Source organism: Taurulus bubalis, assembly GCF_910589615.1.
Source record: "Taurulus bubalis genome assembly, chromosome: 2".
Classification (NCBI taxonomy): Eukaryota; Metazoa; Chordata; class Actinopteri; order Perciformes; family Cottidae; genus Taurulus; species Taurulus bubalis.
The window spans coordinates 45,787,458-45,807,528 of NC_136590.1; the positions used below are offsets into that span (position 1 = coordinate 45,787,458).

The window sequence follows — 20,071 nt, forward strand, 5'->3', positions numbered from 1 at the left end:
CACCCCTGATTTAAAGGGACAGTATGAAGTATTTGGCAACATCCAGTGGTAAAGTTTTAGATGACATAATATACCCCTTCGTTCACTTCCAGATAATGCGAAAGATGGACATAAGGTTAGCAGGAATAACATAACAAAACTAAATCAAAACCAACCGGTTAAAACACAATATTCACCCCGAGTTCCTCCTTAACCGTAACAAAAACATTTTGTTCTTTGACCTCCAGAAATGTAACAGTCAGCACCAAGTATAAAAAAAGTAGAACATTGGACAACTTGCTCTTTTCCACACAGAATATCAGGACAGTGTTAAGGGATAATCAAACAAAAAATATTTTGGATTGAATTGATATTATTCATATATATGTTAAACTGTTTGCTTGCCTGTAGACTATAGTAAAACATGAAATAAAGGCTTTCTAGGTGACACTAGGCACTAATTGGATAAGGCAGTTAAAAACTGTCTCTACTATCCATCAGGTCTTTTCCAAGAACCTTCCGAAGAGTTTACAGTTGCATAGAAGCATATTTCTAGAGAATTATACAATACAATGGGATTTGTAAAATAAAGTGTCACCAAAGTTTCAGGAACACAAAGTAAACTTGCATAAGTTTCTTCTTAAGCAGATTTTAAAACATTACGTGGAAATTTGAAGTACAGATGTAGATGTACGGAGAGTTTAGTTTGTTTTTAGTTTCCTACATCAAAGACACATGTTATGTTGTCATGTTTTATTCATCAGCTGTTCAAAACACTTTGCCTTCAATCTCATTTACAAGCAAATTACATTTCAATAATGTACATATTTTTTTTAATAAACCCAAGAGAAAGACAAACACTTCCATCATTATCTTTCACAACTCTGTGAGATGTCTCCTGGTCAAATTAATGGCAACAGCAGGTTTATTGTGCTTCTGCATTTATGACAAAAGGACACATACAACAGTCAGCTCCTGTGGATAGCGCGTGTTCTGTCTAGAAAGACGGCATCATGTTAGTGTTAGCTAGCTACTCTGCTGAAATTCTTACTAGCAATAAAACACAGAAAAAAACAAATAGTTAACTTAATGAAAACAAGGCAAGTATACTCTCAGACAATAACTTTCCACACAAATAAAGCCAGCTCAAATTGTACATACTTTTACAATTAGTTAACACTATCCTTTCCACAGACATTCATAGACACGTTACCTTCTAAACTTTAGAAGGTAAAGTGTATATAGAATCTAAAGGGATCCTTCGTTACTCTGAGGATTTTCCAGAGTCCGTTGCGTCTTATATTAAGCGCAGGTACACATTTGGAACAGCAGGTGGCATAGGTTTCCCATTTTAGCTGGATTTAACATGCACCTATTCAATTATGTTACATGGACTCTCATGTGCTGCTTCAGATTTCCCTGTTCTGTAAATCTTTTCCCACAAATATCACAACCAAATGGTTTCTCGCCTGTGTGGACTCTAATGTGTTTCTTTAGACTTCCCTGTTGTGTAAATCTTTTCCCACATACATCACAACTGAATGGTTTCTCTCCTGTGTGGACTTTTGTGTGACTCTTCAGATGTGCCTGTAATGTGAATTTTTTCCCACAAACATCACAAACAAATGGCTTCTCGCCTGTGTGGACTCTCATGTGTTGCTTCAGATTTCCTTGTTCTGTAAATCTATTCCCACAAACATCACAACCAAATGGTTTATCTCCTGTGTGGATTCTAATGTGTGTCTTCAGATGGTCAAGTCTTGTGAATCGTTTCCCACAAACATCACAAACTAATGGTTTCTTTTCTGTGTGGACTCTCATGTGTTTCTTCACACTTCCCTTTCTTGTAAAACTTTTCCCACAAACATCACAACCGAATGGTTTCTCTCCTGTGTGGACTCTAGCGTGTTTCTTCAGATTTCGCGGATCTTTAAATCTTTTCCCACAAACATCACAACCTAATGGTTTCTCTTCTGTGTGGGTTCTCATGTGTTTCTTCATATTGTCCTTTCTTGTAAAACTTTTCCCACAAACATCACAACTGAATGGTTTCTCTCTTGTGTAGACTCTAGCGTGTTTCTTCAGAAATTGCGGATCTTCAAATCTTTTCCCACAAACATTAAAACTGAATGGTTTCTCTCCTGTGTGTACTCTGGTGTGTCTCTTCAGCGTTCCCTGTATTGCAAAGCTTTTCCCACAAACATCACAAATGAATGGTTTCTCTCTGGTGAAAACTCTTGACCATGATTCTTTCTTTTGCTTCACTCTAAAATATTTCTTTCTAACCAAACAGCTGGAGGACATTTTTCCAAAATGACACATCATGTGTCTCTGCAGAAACCTCTTGTAGTAAAACCGTTTACTACACTTGAAGTAGCTGAAGGATTTGTTGCCAGTGTTACATCCCACATGAGTTACAAAGACTTCACCATAACGGACTTCAGTTTCAGAAGATTCTGAAGCCTTTTCATCATCAGCATTTGGATGTGAATTTAGGTTTCTGGCTGGTCCTGATCCCCCACAGTCCTCTCCATCACTTTCTGTTTTCATCAGTCTCTCTGCGCTGCCGGCTGGAGGCTCCGCCTCTCTGTTGTCCTCCGTCAGGATTTGATGAAGCCGTGAGGTCTGAGGTTCGTCATCTTCACTTTTCACAGTAACAGCAGTGGCTAGAAACTTGGTGATATCAGCCTCCTCCAGCACAATAAGCTGCTCTCCCTCTAGACGGGTCCAGAGATCCTCCTCTTCCTCTTTTATGTGGAGGGGCTCTGGCTCCTCCTGGTCCTGGTCCAGGCTCTCAGGGGGGACTTCTGCTTTTATCTCCAACAGCTGCTGGACATCTGCAGGGAGCACAATAGGGACAACAGGGACTGATATCGGCTTTCATTAGTGGAGACATTCAAGGAATTTAACTAAATGTATATTTGTTTCTCTCAATGTACAAACACAGAAAAGCATAATACAAAACAATATTACAATGACATTTGTAAACATCAGGACAGTCGTGCCGAGTGCAAAGGGCGCTGGAATAAATATGGAATGTTTAATGTAAAAGATTGCTTTTAAACAAGGTAGGCGGATGTCCCACACACTTCATACAACGATACTAATGTTTAGTTTGATAGTGATGATATTAACACATTAAAGATCAGTAAGTATTTAAAGGGGTTTCCTGTTCTGATGTGAGGTCAGAAAGAGGATGTCGTATGTGTACAGATTTTAAAGTCGTCTGAGGCAAATTTGTAATTTGTGATTTTGGGCAACAAAAAATGCGTTGAAATAGATTTGTGTCCGACTTTCAGCAACGACCTAATAATAAAGCTTGTTTATAAATACAATTTCAAAAGCGAGCAGCAATGTGTTTCACAGACATAAAAAGAATAAAGGATAGCATACAAAGCAGATACAGACATTTCTACATAAATATATATATTTACAAACACGTGAATAAATCCGAATGAGGGCTGCAAACCACAAGTTGCCTACAGATCGGATCTAACAGGATGTCACTGTATCTATGACTTTCTGTTTATTCTTTAAAAAGGCAGCTGCCGCTTTAGATAGCACCATAGTACAGAGACAGCACTGGTGATAATTACTAATAACCTACTAGTTGCATCAGATACATGACTCATCTTTGTACTGTCTTGTTAGACCTTAGTGCTGCAGTCGACACCATTGACCTATTACAGCAGGGGTGTCAAACTAATTTTCACCCCGGGCCACATCAGCATCATGGTCGCCCTCAAAAGGGCCGGTTGTAACTGTAAAGCGGCGGGCCGTGGATTTTCTACCTGCACATTCTGTGGATCAGCTGTTCGGGCCCCTTGTCCTTTAACTTCCATGTAAAACAAATCTCAAGGACTGCCTTTTTTCACCAACGTAACATTTAAAAAAAAAAAATCAGACACTTCTTGTCTCAAAGCGATGCAGAAGAATTGGTTCACGCATTGGTTAAATCTAGACTAAACTGCAATTATTTATATCTCTCCAGTTGATCCAGAATCCTGCAGCTCGTGTACTAACAAAACTAAAAAGAGAGATCACATTACTAATGTATTAGCTGCTCTGCCACTGGCTCCCTTTAAAATCAAGAATCAAACTTAAAATCCTTCTCCTCACCTACTAAGCCTTAATTGGTGATGCACCATCATATCTTAAGGAGCTAATGGTACGATATTACCCCACAAGAGAGCTCATACTACCACATTACCCCACTAGAGAGCTGCGCTCACTGAATGCAGGGCTATTGGTGGTTCCGAGAGTCTTAAAAAGTAGGATGGGAGCCAGAGCCTTCAGTTATGAAGCTCCTCTTCTGTGGAACCAGCTTCTACTTTCAGTCCGGGGGGCAGACAGTCACCTTTAAGACTTTCCTCTTTGAACGCGCTTTAGTTATGGCTGACTCAGGTCTATAGTTGGGGCTGGCTCAGGTCTATAGCTGGGGCTGGCTCAGGTCTATAGTTGGGGCTGGCTCAGGTCTTTCGTTGGGGCTGGCTCAGGTCTTTCGTTGGGGCTGGCTCAGGTCTTTCGTTGGGGCTGGCTCAGGTTTACCCTGGTCCAGCCCCGAGACTGCTGGGGGACATCTGAGGATACACTGAGCTCCTCTCTCCTCTTCTCTCCCTCCTTCTGGATGAATTAATGTCTCTTCAATGCACAACTCTACTTCTTCCCGGGAGCCTCTGTGCTTTCTCGCCTCACAGGATTCCATGGATCGTGGCTGTCTGGAGCCAGTCCTGCCTCCTGCCTTCGGCCTCCTTCCTATTCCTATTTCTCTATGTAGTTGTAATAGTTAACGCTCGATTGTTGGCTATTCGTCTCAGGTTTAATCTAAAAACATATCTTGTCTGGTTGATAATAACGAAGTTTATTTATACAACACATTTCGTCGCTTGAACCGTAAGTGGCTCTGCGCTGCCATATTGAGGGTCGTCCCAAAACTTAAACCCGTAAAACAAGCATGAAGATTGGGAATAATAAGGAAAAAGCACAAACCTGATCTGTGTAGCTGAACTCGAGGGTTGAAAACAGCCTCCAGGAGTTTGTGTCGTCGCTCATTTTCTTTTAAATGAGAAACTTCCTCCTCATAATCTGCTGTGAATCTGTCAATCAGCCCCAAAGTCTCTTCAGAAGCCGCGTGGAGTCGCTGCTTCACCAACAGTCTCAGCATTTCTATATCAGACATGGAGACAAAGGTTGCAGTTGAATAGTCAAAACATTTCCTCCTAACGTCTATTACTAACCACTTGTCCTCTGTAAAAACGTCACAGGGTCAAGGAAAGAAGGGAAGGAGTTAGGAAAAGACAACCGTGGTGTTTAGAGAATCAGACTCCACCTTCAATAACTACGTAGTTATGACGCGACGACAGGCGACGTTAGTGACGTCAGTCTGCAGCGGTGAAACTACAGAAAATGTTCTTTTTTTTTCTTCTTCTTCATTGAATGCTATATTTGACACTGAACTAGTTCATCTTTATCTCAGTGTTAGTGTCCAAATAAGCATAACATATCTCTAGTATTTAAAAACTACACAAACAATAAATAGATGTAAATGTTGATCAACATCTTATTCCCTTCTGCTCATAATAAAACAAGTAAACAACTCAAAAGTTGACAGTGTCAGGTCCATTCTCCATCCATTGTGTGCGGTCCTTTTAAGTCAGGATTTAGTTTATCCGTCTTTCCTTTACAAGCAGGACAATTATTTTTCTCTTTATTTGAGAAAAGTTCATATTTGTGTTGTCAAATTTCACCATGACCCTGAAATTCTGTCTCTTGTGATATCAAAATAAGCTTTTCATTGTACAGAATAACTGCCTGTTATCTGTGCATACGACAACAAAAATATCTTGAATATTGAACCATAGACTGAATGCAAGAAAAACTACAGAGCAAAAACATACTCTTTCTGAATGAACTGTCTAGAGCAGACCTGGGCATTGTACGGCCCGCGGGAGGATTCTGACCGGCCCGCGAAAGAGTACATTGTAATTACAAAATAAAACATATTTTCTAAATATCTTATGGGTAGACTAAAACCGCATTGCTTTTATTTTGAAGCCCATTTATTCTCACTGTGCACGTGAAATGCGTGTGATTGAGAACCTGTCTACCTTCCTGGACCCATGAAAAATGCGAAAATGTCGGCTCATGCCAAAAAAAGTAAAGTGGATGCCGAAAGACAAACTTTCAAACAAATATGGACTACTAATTTTTTTTCACCCAGAATAATAAGCCATTCTCGGAGGGTGAGTTTGTGAAAGAGTGCATGGTCGAGTCTGCAGCACTGCTATGCCCAGAGAAAAAAGAAGCGTTCCAAAACGTCCCGCCGCACGGTGACGAGAAGGGTGGAGGACATCGCGGAGAATCTTGAGTTTCAGCTGCAAAGTAAAGTGGGAAGCTTCGACTTTTTTTCTTTGGCTTTGGATGAGAGCTGTGACGTCAGTGACACAGCCCAGCTGCTCATATTTCTCCGGGGGATAACGCGCGACTTCAAGCTTACGGAGGAGCTGGCAGCAATGCGGCCAATAAAAGGAACCACAAGGGGGAGTGATCTGTTCACCGAGGTAAACGCAAGCATGGACAAACTGGGACTCGAATGGAACAGACTGGCAGGTGTCACTACGGATGGATGTCCGAATTTGACAGGGAAAAATGTTTCAAAAAGGTTGAGGATGAAATGCAGCTGGTTTCCTCTCCCTTTACCTGCAGTGTTGATAGTGCACCCACTGATGTTCAGCTTGAACTCATTGACCTGCAGTCCCATTCACGACTGAAAGAGCACTTTAAGTCAGCATCACTGCTAGAGTTCTACTCTGCTCTCAAGGAGGAGAACTTTCCAAACATGAGGAGACATGCTCAAAAGATGTTGGTTCTCTTTGGATCCACCTACATATGTGAACAGACATTCTCAGTCATGAAGTTTACCAAATCCAGGTACAGATCCTCTCTCATTGATGAACATCTGTCAGCTGTGCTTCGCATCTCCACCTCAGACATTCAACCTGACTTTGACTTGTTAAAGCTGAACAGAGACTGGATTTCTCACACTGAATGAAAAAAAAGAACTGAAGAACACTAAAATGTGGAAATATAACAAGTGAAATGGAACACTTGACATTTGTCTTTTTTTTGTTTTGCACAGTTCTGAAAACGTTTTAATATGTTTAATATAGGCATGTAAAGTCAAAAAGGCTACAAAACTGGGACACTTTTCTTTACACAGTTCAGTGACAGGTCTTGTTCATTTTGGCTACAAAGATGATGTAATGTCTTTAGAAAGCTAAGAGAATCCTTGCTTCAATAGTATATGTACTCAAAATGCCCTTTGTTATTAATGTGACTGAAAATGAGTCAAATGGTTCACATTTTGTTTATCATTTAGGAAATTCTATTTGAATAAATGATATTTTTGAAAGCTAACCACGCCTTTTAATTGCCAAATAATAACATACACTCTTACAATTAGTCAAAACAATGCCATTTACTGCTTTTTATATAGAAATAAAACGTATACTACGCATAATTGAGTTTGGCATTTTGGCCCGGCCCTCCCAAAATATTTTCAGTTGCTCATTTGGCCCTCTGGGAAAAATAATTGCCCACCCCTGGTCTAGAACAATACATATCCGCAGCTATCGCGAGAACATGCGAGACTTCCCATGGCACGTAGCTTGTCCTCATGCTAACAGCTAGCAGCTCCATGTCCGTTGTACAGGTCTGTTCCTTAACAGACGTGTCCAGCGTTACAGCATCTAGCATCAACAAACACTGCAGACCTCCTCCCTTCCTCTTCCCGCTCTCCGTTGTCCTGTCCGCCCTCTGATGGCGAGTCAGCGCTGCTAACAGCGGATCCGTGTAAACAATGGGGCCATGGCTACGTGCTGGATCCCCGGACACGGTGGTGAAGAGTGCGAGAAACGGAAAATAGACCACGACAAACTCGAGGTGTCCAGCTGCCACACTGCACCCGTAAAACGAGCCCGAAGACCGGGAACAAGAAGTAAAAAGCACAAACCTGATCTGTGTGGCTGAACTCGAGGGATGGAAACAGCCTCCAGTAGTTTGGTTCGTCGCTCATTTTCTCTGAAACGTGAAGCTTCCTCCTCGTAAACTGCTGTTAATCTGTCAAACAGCTCCAAAGTCTCTTCAGAAGCCGCGTGGACTTCCTGCTTCACCAACAGTCTCAACATTTCTGCTTTAGACATGGAGACAAACTCAGGAGGCTCTGAGAGACGAGACGGTCCACAGAATGGATCTCCCACAACGCATGCGCAGTAGATGTGTGTCCGACTGGATACCGCCCTGCTTTGACGTCATATACAAGCAGTCTTTCTTTCTTTTTTTTACGGTTTATTAATAATAATAACTATATAAATCTAATATAGATTGATGCAAATGCTCTGTAATCACAACGTGAGCACATGCTGCAGTTGTTTAAAGAAGTCCATGACGTCATGGAGGAATAAGAGCCCACATTACAGAGTGGCAAGGGACAAAATTAACTTATTCCATGATTTTTCTGAACAAACTAATAAATATATCTTCGTCGTGGAGGTTGAAACAGCTTGCACACCTTCAGCATCATAAACAGGGAACGGTTTGATTTGATTTTCATCAAAAGTGGATCCACAATGAATCCAAAAGCATCTCTTCATATGTGAGTCTCAGAAAGGCCTCATCTCAAGGCTGCAGGCTGCACACTGTGGTGGAAATGTATCGTAGTGTTCTAAGAACACAACATCAACATCATATTTTATGTAATCCTTTATTAATCCCACAGTGGGGAAATTATTCTCTGCATTTTACCCATCCTTAGTAATTGTGTGAAGCACTGGGGCTTCAGTGTCTTGCTCAAGGACACTTCAACATGCAAACTAGGGAGGACAGAGATCAAACCGGCTACCTTGTGGTTTCAGGACGAACACTCTCCCCATGGCAAAATGCCTCTACTTTCGTGGAAATGTTTACGTTGCGTTACGCTTGGCGTTTTGCTAAAACCCTCCGTGAGATCGGCTTTTCTCTCAAAACAGAAAACAGATCTAAACTCAACATTGAGCATTATTTGAGAGTGGCCGTATCAAATCTACAACCATGTTTTAAACATATGTGTAGAGGAAAGCAGCTCACAGCAGCCACTAATACTGAAACAACGTGATGCTCACACTCATGCACTCATTTTGTTTTGCACAGGTTGAACGTTATTGTTATTATCTTGAAAATATATTCAGTGCAAAACAGATTATTTGCAGCCACAATATGAGTTATTTTTGCACAGATAGAATTTTATTTGCAATGTTCTAACAAAGTGATTGCACACGTTATTAGTTTTTGTCTGATGGAGCGATCTGGTTTACTCGAAAGGGATTGCAATTTTCTTTATTCTATTATTTGAAAAAGTACAGATGGTGGAGTCACAAAAATTTTGTTGGGGCGGTGGGGCTCGAACATTTTTCTTCCTGCAAAGTGGGGCGTGACAGAAAAAATTTGAGAACCACTGGTGTAAAGGGAGAAGAGCAGAGGGGAGAGCACACATCCCTGGGGGGCGCCAGTGCTTATAGTCCGGGTGCTGGATGTGATTTTTCCCTGCCTCCTGTTTGTCAGGAAGTTTGTGATCCACCGACAGGTGGGGGCTGCACGGTGAGCTGGGAGACTTTGGGTTGAAGTACCTCCGGGATGATCGTGTTATTTGCCGAGCTGAAGTCCACAAACAGAACCCTTGCATATGTCCCTGGGGAGTCGAGGTGTTGCAGTCCCATATTGACTAAGATTTAAAAAATAATAAGTTTGTACGAGCGCTCCATCAGTCGACAAAAGTATCCGACCTGTTTGCGCGGTATAACTGCAGGGGGCCCAGCAGGAGCCCTGTGATGTCCTTCATGGGTCAACACCAGTCTGTCAAAGGACTTCATGACCACAGAGAGGGGGGGCGACGGTTCTGTAGTCATTTAATCCTCTGATGGAGGATTTCTTGGGGACCAGTCAGCACGCCAAGCATAAAAAAACAGCACTTGCTCTTTTCCACACAGAATATCAGGACAGTGTTAAGGGAAGCTCATACAAAAAAGTGAGTTTAATTCAGGGGTGGGCAAACTTTTTGGCTCAGGGGCCACATTGAATTAAAAAATTTGACAGACGGGCCGGGCCAGTATCAGATGGATGGAGAGTGTTTGTGTGAACCTGTCACGGGAGGACAATGTTGCAGACCACATGAGAGTATGAGTGTCTGGTAAAACTGATAATTGGAGCCAAAGGGAAGGTGGGAGCCTGTGGTCCGCCACAGGGGGTGTGAGACCCGTCGCTCTACACTGGACGGGACGACGGCGAGGCCGGCAGGGGGCGGTGTGAGAATATAACGTAAATGACTCAGCTTTTTTGTTCAACTCGCTGGTTGAATCTTCATCAATTTGTTCTCCACACCGAGTCACTGTTCTGCGTGATAAACTCAATTTTTCAAATTTGTTTTTGCTCTCTGGACATAAGAGACCTGCTGTTTCTACCATACATTCTTTCAAAAACTCTCCTTCAGAGAAAGGCTTGCTGATTTTTGCTAATTTGAATGCTAGCAAAAAACTTGCCATGGTGCTTGATTCTTGTATAGCAGTTTGGCGGAGAAAAATATTTTGCTGACTCTTTAAATTGGCTGCCAACCTCTTAGCAGTAGCCGCCCGTTCTGTCGTTGACTGTTGGCTAGCATAGTTAGCATGCTTGGCGGAAAAGTGGCGGCTAATATTGTATTCTTTGAATACTGCAATGGTTTCTTGGCAAATAAGACATACTGCCTCTGATCGTACTTCGGTGAAAAAATACTTAGCAGTCCACTCATTAAAGACTCTGCACTCACTGTCGACTTGTCTTTTCTTGGGTCCACTCATTGTGACAGAAGGGATCAATGCAGGAGGATGGCAGGAGGCTGACAGACAGAACCCTATATGTCACGTGACATGAGCGCGCAGGGTGGCGCAGTTCCGTGGGTCGAATGTGGTTAGTTATGTTAGTTTTACTGAGGAAAAATACTCTGCATGCAGCTGTCAGTTCATTTTACAACTCTAAAACTGTTGTAGTACAAACCCTGTCTCCGGCGACAGAAAGTGATTCATATTACCGTAATTCTTCTAAAGTTAACGCTTTACGACAATTTAAAAGGATTCTGACCGCTAAGAAGTGGAGCTTTTCAGTGTTTTGCGGTATATTACGGTAATAAAAAAAATAAAAAAGTGTCGCCCTTGTCTGTGGGATCAGTGGGGGAGGGGGTGGAATTGACCAGCGCAGCACAGCAAGTGTTGTGTGTCGCTCTAGTTCAGTAGAACACGGCAGGCAGCGGTCCGCACGGCGCGTACAAACTGCTGTAACGCCTCTCTGTTCCCGACTTGATTTTCCCAAAGCATGATGACCACAACAGACCAGCGTTGATGTTTCTTCATGCTTATTTATTATTCTTTTAGGCTTTTCGTGTGTGTGTTCTTCTGCAGCCGTGTGCGCAGCAGAAGAGCATACACGAAAAGCCTAAAAGAGCGCTGTGTAATAAATAAGCATGAAGAAACATCAACGCTGGTCTGTTGTGGTCATCGTGCTTCGGGAAACTGAACTTGGGAACGGAGAAGCGCTACAGCGGTCTTTACTATAACTTATAATTATTTAAAATATTTTTTTCGGATCCGGCCCGCGGGCCGTAGTTTGCCCACCTCTGGTTCAATTGATATTATTCATAGAAATGTTTAACTGTATGCTTGCCTGTAGACAATATAAAAAATAAAATATAGGCTTTCTGGCTGACAATAGATACTAATTTATTAGACAGTTGTAGCGACCCCTCCCTTCCACGAGGAGTCTGGGTCCTGTTTGCGTTGTGTTTTGTCTTTCAGTCTTTTCATCAGCTCATGAGCAACAGCAGAGCCTGGTGGCTGCTATAAAGACGCAACATCTGAAGATGGAGGGGTCGCTCCCTTTGCCTGGCTAGCTGCTCTCCTGTGGTCGACACCGTAGCTTATTAGTTTTGTTTAACGTGTTGTCTTGGGGTCAAAATCACTCATCAACACACATACATATACATTCGTACACAGGTCATTTTGACCCCAAGACAACACAAGGGTAAAGTTACTTGTGGTGTTCTTTAAATCAATGTCTATTTATAGCTTTTAACTCATGCGGTCTCCCATCCACGTTGCAGCCTTTGAGCTGGATTGTGACACAGTTAACACCGTCTCTACGGTCCTGCTATCCATCGAATCTTTTCCAAGAACCTTCCTGACATAGAAGCTTATTTCTAGGGAATTATACAAAATGATGAGATCCATAAAAGAAAGTGTTACCAAGGTTGCAGAAACACAAAGTAGTAGTTTACATAGTAGTTTGTGTTTAGTTTCCTCCATCACAGACCCACAGTATGTTGTCATTGTTTTAAATAAAGATGAATCGGATGTTCAGAAAACACTTTGCCTTCCATCTCATTTAGAAAACGAATGAAAGAGAAAACATTTAAGACATTTTCCATATTTATTAAATAAACACGAGAAAAACAACAATAACTGTATCATCAATCTTTCACAAGTGAAAGATACAAATTCTATCCTATGTGGACTCTCATGTGTCTCTTCAGACTTCTGTGTTCTGTAAATCTTTTCCGACAAACATCACAACTGAATGGTTTCTCTCCTGTATGGACTCTCATGTGTTTCTTCATATCTCCCTGTCCTGTGAATCTTTTCTCACAAAAATCACAATCAAATGGTTTCTCTCCTGTATGGACTCTCATGTGTTGCTTCAGATTTCCCTGTCCTGCGAATCTTTTCCCACAAACATCACAACTGAATGGCTTCTCCCCTGTATGGATTATCATGTGTCTCTTCAGACTTCCCTGTGCTGTAAACCTTTTCCCACAAACATCACAACTGAACTGTTTCTCTCCTGTGTGGATTCTAATGTGTTTCTTCAGATATGCCTGTCTTGCGAATCTTTTCCCACAAACATCACAACTGCATGGTTTCTCTCCTGTGTGGACTCTCATGTGTTCCTTCAGATGTTCCCGTCTTGAGAATCTTTTCCCACAAACATCACAACTGAACTGCTTCTCTCCTGTGTGGCCTCTCATGTGTCTCTTCAGATTTTACTGAACATTGAATCTTTTCCCACAAACATCACAACCGAATGGCTTCTCTCCTGTATGGATTATCATGTGTGTCTTCAAAGTTCCCTGTACTCTAAATATTTTCCCACAAACATTACAACTGAATGGCTTCTCTCCTGTGTGGACTCTCATGTGTCTCTTCAGATTTCCCTTTAAAGCAAATCTTTTCCTACAAACATCACAACTGAATGGTTTCTCTCCTGTGTGCACTCTGATGTGTCTCTTCAGATTTTCCTGAACATTGAATCTTTTCCCACAAACATCAAAACTGAATGGTTTCTCTCTTGTGAGCACTATTGGCCATGAATCATTGGATTTGTTACCAGCGTTACATCCCATAATACTTACAAGGGCTTCCTTACATTTTAGGGCATGTGCAGCAGACTCGGGTGCCCTGGTCTCCTTCCAAACATTGTGCCCGACTTCACTTTCAGGTCCAGAATCTGACAAAGGTTCTTGCCAAACACCATAACTGACTTCAGTCTCAGAAGATTCTGAAGCCTTTACATCATTAGCATTTGGATGTGAATGACCATGTGGATGTAGGTTCATGGCTGGTCCTGATCCCCCACAGTCTTTTCCATCAGTTTTGTCATCTTCACTCTTCACAGTAACAGCAGTGACTAGGAACTTGGTGATATCGGGCCCCTCCAGCACAATAAGCTGCTCTCCCTCTAGACGGGTCCAAAGATCCTCCTTTTCCTCTTTTATCTGGAGGGGCTCCGGGTCCTCCTAGTCCAGGCACTCAGTTTCTGTTTGTATCAGTGTCTCTGAGCTGCCGGCTGGAGGCTCCGCCTCTCCGTTGTCCTCCGTCTGGCTTTGATGAAGCTGTGAGGTCTGTGGTTCGTCATCTTCACTCTTCACAGTAACAGCACTGAATGTGGACTTCGTGATATCGGCCTCCTCCAGCACATTAAGCTGCTCTCCCTCTATACAGGTCCAGAGATCCTCCTTTTCTTCTTTTATGATGAGGGGCTCCTGGTCCTCCTGGTCCAGATACTCAGGGGGGACTTCTGCTTTAATCTCCAACAGCTGCTGGACCTCTGCAGGGAGCACATTATGGACAACGGTGACTTCAGACTGATATCAGCTTTCATTAGTGGAGACATTCAAGGAATTTGACTCAATGTACAAACACAGAAATTCAAAACAATGACATTTGTAAACAGCAGGACAGTATTGCAGAGTGCAAAAGGCACTGGAATAAATCATAATGTTGAATATTGCTCGTTAATTCAACCCGTATTGCATCCCCTGTATCCATCACATGTGTCTTAGTCCCGCCCACCAGGGATGCATGTAGAGATGAAAGGAAACCATGCGAGGAGAGAGGACACATGGACATTTTTCATTTAACCCTTTATTTAACCAGGAGAGTCCCATTGAGATTAAAAATCTCTTTTTCGAGGGAGACCTGGCCAAGACAGACAGCAGCATAAAAAAACACAGTCACAGACAGAAAACACAGAACGAGACAAGTTAAAAGAAGCTAAAAGCTAAGAGACAGTTGATTTTGTGGCACTTCCCAAACTCCTCTGCTGATATTGATTTCACAACCTCGCCCGTCTGGATCCTCTGCACCTCCAGTCCACGTCGACATATTTTAACTTCCTTTCAGCTCCTATACTGAACATACTACAGGATCTCTCTGACCGTCATCTGCCCCCTCTTCCCCCTAAGATGGTTCTGCTTTCCTAGGTGTGCCTCTCGGCAGACATCCGTACTTCGCCTTTTCTATGTAAAGCTCTTTTGCTGACTTGACTGTAACGTATGGTGTTTCTTCCCCTCCGCCCAACAATGGTATTAACTTCCCCTCGTTGAGGCCATTTCTAGTGATCCTCCAGGATCCCGAGTTGATGAGAGATTCACATAACTTCCAGGTCATCCAACAATATAAAGTATATAAATAATATATATATATATATATATATATTTCTTATTTATATACATATATATACATGTAGGTGTGTGTGTGTAACTACATCCTTTGTTCTTTTAATGTCTGTATGTGAAACACTGCTGCTTGATTTGATGTGTGTTGTATGAATAAGATTTAATAGTATCAGCTACACAAGATGTGTCTTTAGATTAAACCTGAGACTAATAACAACCGAGCGTTAACAACTACGTAGAGCAAGATACTGAACCCAGTATAATATATTCCATACTCAATGCTAGTCTTTAATGTGTTAATATCATCAGTACCAATCTAAATATTAGTATCGTTGTATAAAGTGTGTGTGTGTGTGAGACATCTGCACACCTCGTATAAAACCAATAATTTACATTCGAAATTCCATATTTATTCCACTGCCCTTTGTACTCCGCAGTAATGTACTGCTGTTTATGAATGTTATTAGTTGGAATGCTTCAGCAGTCCAACTAATTGTTCTTCAAATCTTTATTAAACTTACTATATTTCTTACGCCCGTATTTTGAACCTTATCTCCTCCTTCATATTTTCAGCTACCGAAACCATTGCAATATTCAGCTCCTTTTAGGACACATGCGGTATAACCTTTTCATATTTCAGACTTTTCAATTTTGAAAATGAAATTAATTGGATCCAATGGAGAAAATCTTCACGTCCTCTTCAACTTTAAAAGCTTACAAGTTCTGCATACGTTCAGCTACAGACACTTTTTAAACTTTCATTTTCATTTTCATCTTTTCAACATCTTCAGCTGTGATTTCACATTTTTTATATTTTGTTTAAGTTTTTTTTTTTCTGGAAAAAAATATGAATGGGATGCAATGAAGAAAATCTTCAAATCCGCTTAAACTTCTTCAACTTTAAAAGCTTAAAAGTTTGCCATAATTTCAGCTACAGACACCATTTTATCTTTAAAAATGTTGACGACAACCTTCAAATATTACTGTATGATTCAGATTTTGTTATATCTTTATTCCTTTTTGAACTGCCACTGTTTTCGTTTTATGCTTTTTTCTGACTTTACAAATGGTGTGTATGACACAGCACAGAGTGCGCAATGTCACACTAGAGTGCAGAGAAGCTTCAGGATATTGAGTAAAAGATATTTGTCTTTTGCCATTCACTCAACAATCTTTACTCGGAACTCCGCTATAAATACAGAGAGCAGAGAAGTGTTAACTGTAGAGATAGAAATGACATGCTGTCGTGTAGATACTAGGGGTGGAATCACCAGAGGTCCCACGATACGATATTATCACGATACTGCAATATATATTGCGATATATTACCTTTTTTCAACCGCAAATAGTCCCCAAAGGAAAACTGTCAACATATTTCATCTAATAAGATAAAGTTTTCAGTCTGTTCATCTCACTTCAATCATTTTTATTGCAGAAAATGAGACAAACTGACCAACACTTACTTTATACTTGTTGAAAGACGCCGTCGTGTCTGGGTTCATAATATTATCCGTAGGAATTTCACCGACTTCTCCAGGAACTGCGTCGGGATGACGGCAGCGGCGCTACGAGTGACGGGAAGTCCATACTTTTGATTTACATTCGGACGGCGCATTTCTCATTTCTTTCGCCGATGCCTCCCATAATTGATTACATACAATATCGGTGCGCCACCCTAATATAACGGTAGTAGAAACACTGCCATATGAGTGCATAAAAAAATGCAGAGCAATCTCAGCTCTCTATATAATGAGGCACCATTGTCCTAAGGCACAAGAGTAGAGATAATATTGCCCTAAAGCTGAACAATTACATTTTTCATTTTTACAGTGCATGTACATAAATGTCTAAAAACACATTTTTTTTATCATCATTTGAGTAGAAATGTGGTCTGTCACACCTTTCACAAATGATAAAAATGGGACCGAGAAATGACTTCATACTGCAGATAAAGCTTCATGGGTGTGTGCAAATGAAAAATGACCATTACAAAAAAAATATTTTTCAAATAAAATATTTATTATACATTAAAAACAAATATTTACTAGGGCTGGTTTTTAACGCGTTAACGCAGCAAACTATTAAAGGCGTTAATTATTTGGTCATGCGATAACTCTGTTTTTTTTGCATTGGGAGGTCTTATCACTGCCGCACACAGGTGCTGCACTTTAAATCTCTCCCGGACGGCGTAGTTCAGACCTGGGCATCTTACGGCTCTCCCAGTCCGGCCCGCGTGAGGTCAATCAAAAAATAAAAATAAAAAAATAAAATGCAAGCCATGAATGCAATACAACGGCACTGCTTTTTACTTATTTTTTTGATGATGTCACAATCAGAATTTGTCTTTATTAATATCAGTAGTAGTTTAACACCATTAAATCAACTCCAGACAAAACTCCTCAGCTGTTATAGCGACTGACAGCTGACCACATCTGATCAGCTGTCAGTCGGCAGGAGTCACCAGAAACCGATGTCGCTTCACGTGACGCTTCAGAGGAAAGGACGTCTCATGTCTCTTAAAACATATTTCCTCGCGTCTTCTCTCCGCATGGTTTCCTTGCGTCTCTCTGTGTATCCCTGGTGGGAGGGACGCAAGTGAGGGAAACGGGGATGCAATTTAGAGACTTGGGATGTACCCAGAGCATTAATTGTGCATGTGCAAAGCTGCCGCTGAGATACAGCTGTCTTTCACATCTCCACCTCATTCAACCAGACTTCAGTGCTCTTGTTCAAGCCAACACAGACTGGACTTTTCTCACAGAGTAAGAAAAACTGAACTGAACAAGATTAAAAGCACTTATTGCTTTTGTATAAAGTTAATCAATTGCTGGTCTTTAACATACATCTTTAAGGTAAGCAACAAACTGAACATGACAAAAGGAGTGGCTTGTCTCTCACAGGAACCCTTACTACTGAACATGACAAAAGAAGGAGGGGCTTGTCTCTCACAGGAACCCTTACTACTGAACATGACAAAAGAAGGAGGGGCTTGTCCCTCACAGGGACCCTTACTACTGAACATGACAAAAGAAGGAGTGGTTTGTCCCTCGCAGGGACCCTTACTACTGAACATGACAAAAGAAGGAGTGGTTTGTCCCTCACAGGGACCCTTACAACTGAACAGACTGTTTATGTTGTTCCCTGATAAAAGACAAATGTTTCATTCTTCAGCATGATATTAAGCTGTTTTACATTATAATAAAATAGTCTATAACAGCTGAAAATAAATACAATATTGAATGACCAGCATATAGAAGCATTAAAAAAAAAAGTTCTTCTTCCCTAGCATATCTTCTTGCTTTATATACTGTTGTTAACTTGCTGTTGCTCCAGAGTGCCTGTTCTATTGTTCTGATAACATTACTTTAAAAGAAAAGTGCGCAATACACAATATACCGTTTTTACTTCATTATTGAATTTGGCGCATAATGCGGTTCCAACACATTTTCAGCAGGAAATGCTCTTTCTAGTTGTTTGTAGTATGTGTTTGTAAATTGTGTCAAATCCCTTGAATGTCTCCACTAATGAAAGCTGATATCAGTCGGAAGTCACTGTTGTCCATAATGTGCTCCCTGCAGATGTCCAGCAGCTGTTGGAGATTAAAGCAGATGTCCCCCCTGAGTACCTGGACCAGGAGGACCCAGAGCCCCTCCACATAAGAGGAGCAGGAGCCCCTCCACATAAGAGGAGCAGGAGCCCCTCCACATAAGAGGAGCAGGAGCCCCTCCACATAAAAGAGGAGCAGGAGCCCCTCCACATAAAAGAGGAGCAGGAGGGTCTCCACATAAAAGAGGACCCGGATCCCCTCCACTTAAAAGAGGAAAAGGAGCCCCTCCACTTAAAAGAGGAAAAGGAGCCCCTCCACATAAAAGAGGAAAAGGAGGATCTCTGCACCCGTCTAAAAGGAGAGCAGCTTAATGTGCTGGAGGAGGCTGATATCACCAAGTTCACATTCATTGCTGATACTGTGAAGAGTGAAGATGACAAACCTCAGACCTCACGGCTTCATCAAAGCCAGACGGAGGACAACAGAGAGGCAGAGCCTCCAGCCGGCAGGTCAGAGACACCGATAAAAACAGAAACTGATGGAGAGGACTGTGGGGGACCACCCAGAAACCTCAAGCCACATCGTCATTCACATCTAAATGCTGATGTTGAAAAGGCTTCAGAATCTTCTGAGACTGAAGTCAGTTATGGTGTTTGGCAAGAACCGTTGTCAGATTCTTGACCTGAAAGTGAAGACGGGGACAATGTTTGGAAGGAGACATGGGCACCTGAGGGATGTAACACTGGCAAAAAAATCAAATGATTCACGGCAAAGAGTGCTCATGAGAGAGAAACCATTCAGTTGTGATTTTTGTGGGAAAATATTGACACGACAGGCGGGTTTGCAGAAACACATGAGAATCCGCACAGGAGAGAAACCATTTGTTTGTGATGTTTGTGGGAAAAGATTCAATGAACAGGGAAATTTGAAGAGACACACGAGAGGTCACACAGGAGCGAAACAATTCCATTGTGATGTTTGTGGAAAAAGATTTCAAGAACATCCGAGCTTGAAGACTCACATTAGAGTCCACACAGGAGAGAAACCATTTGGTTGTGATGTTTGTTGGAAAAGATTCAATGATCAGAGAAATCTTAGGAGACACACGAGAGGCCACACAGAAGCGAAACCATTCAGTTGTGATGTTTGTGGGAAAAGATTCACATTGCAGGCACATCTGAAGAGACACACGAGAGGCCACACAGGAGAGAAACCTTTCAGTTGTGATGTTTGTGGGGAAAGATTTACACAACAGGGAGCTCTGAAGAGTCACATGAGAGTACACACAGGAGAGAAGCCATTCAGTTGTGATGTTTGTGGGAAAAGGGTTACAACACAGGGGAGTCTGAAGTCACACATGAGAGTCCACACAGGAGAGAAGCCATTCAGTTGTGATGTTTGTGGGAAAAGGGTTACAACACAGGGGAGTCTGAAGTCACACATGAGAGTCCACACAGAGTAGAATTGGTTTCTTCCAGTTGTGAATGATTAATTAAGTTTTTGTTGTCTTTTTGTTGTTTATTTCAAAAATA

At 41.6% G+C, this 20,071-nt stretch overlaps 1 protein-coding gene and 1 pseudogene across 2 annotated transcripts in view; both read right to left on the minus strand.

The window, feature by feature from the left end:
• LOC306754046 (NLR family CARD domain-containing protein 3-like) overlaps positions 1-20,071 on the minus strand; it is a 134,308-nt pseudogene that overhangs the window by 32,373 nt on the left and 81,864 nt on the right. The gene's annotated exons all lie outside the window — the stretch shown is intronic.
• On the minus strand, positions 768-9,853 carry LOC306752905 (uncharacterized protein; the record flags this gene model as incomplete). The annotated part of the gene is made up of 3 exons (XM_079236735.1): positions 768-1,560; positions 1,813-2,260; positions 9,798-9,853. 3 exons carry the CDS (start codon positions 9,851-9,853, stop codon positions 1,360-1,362), a joined length of 705 nt encoding a protein of 234 aa, XP_079092861.1. The 3' UTR covers positions 768-1,359.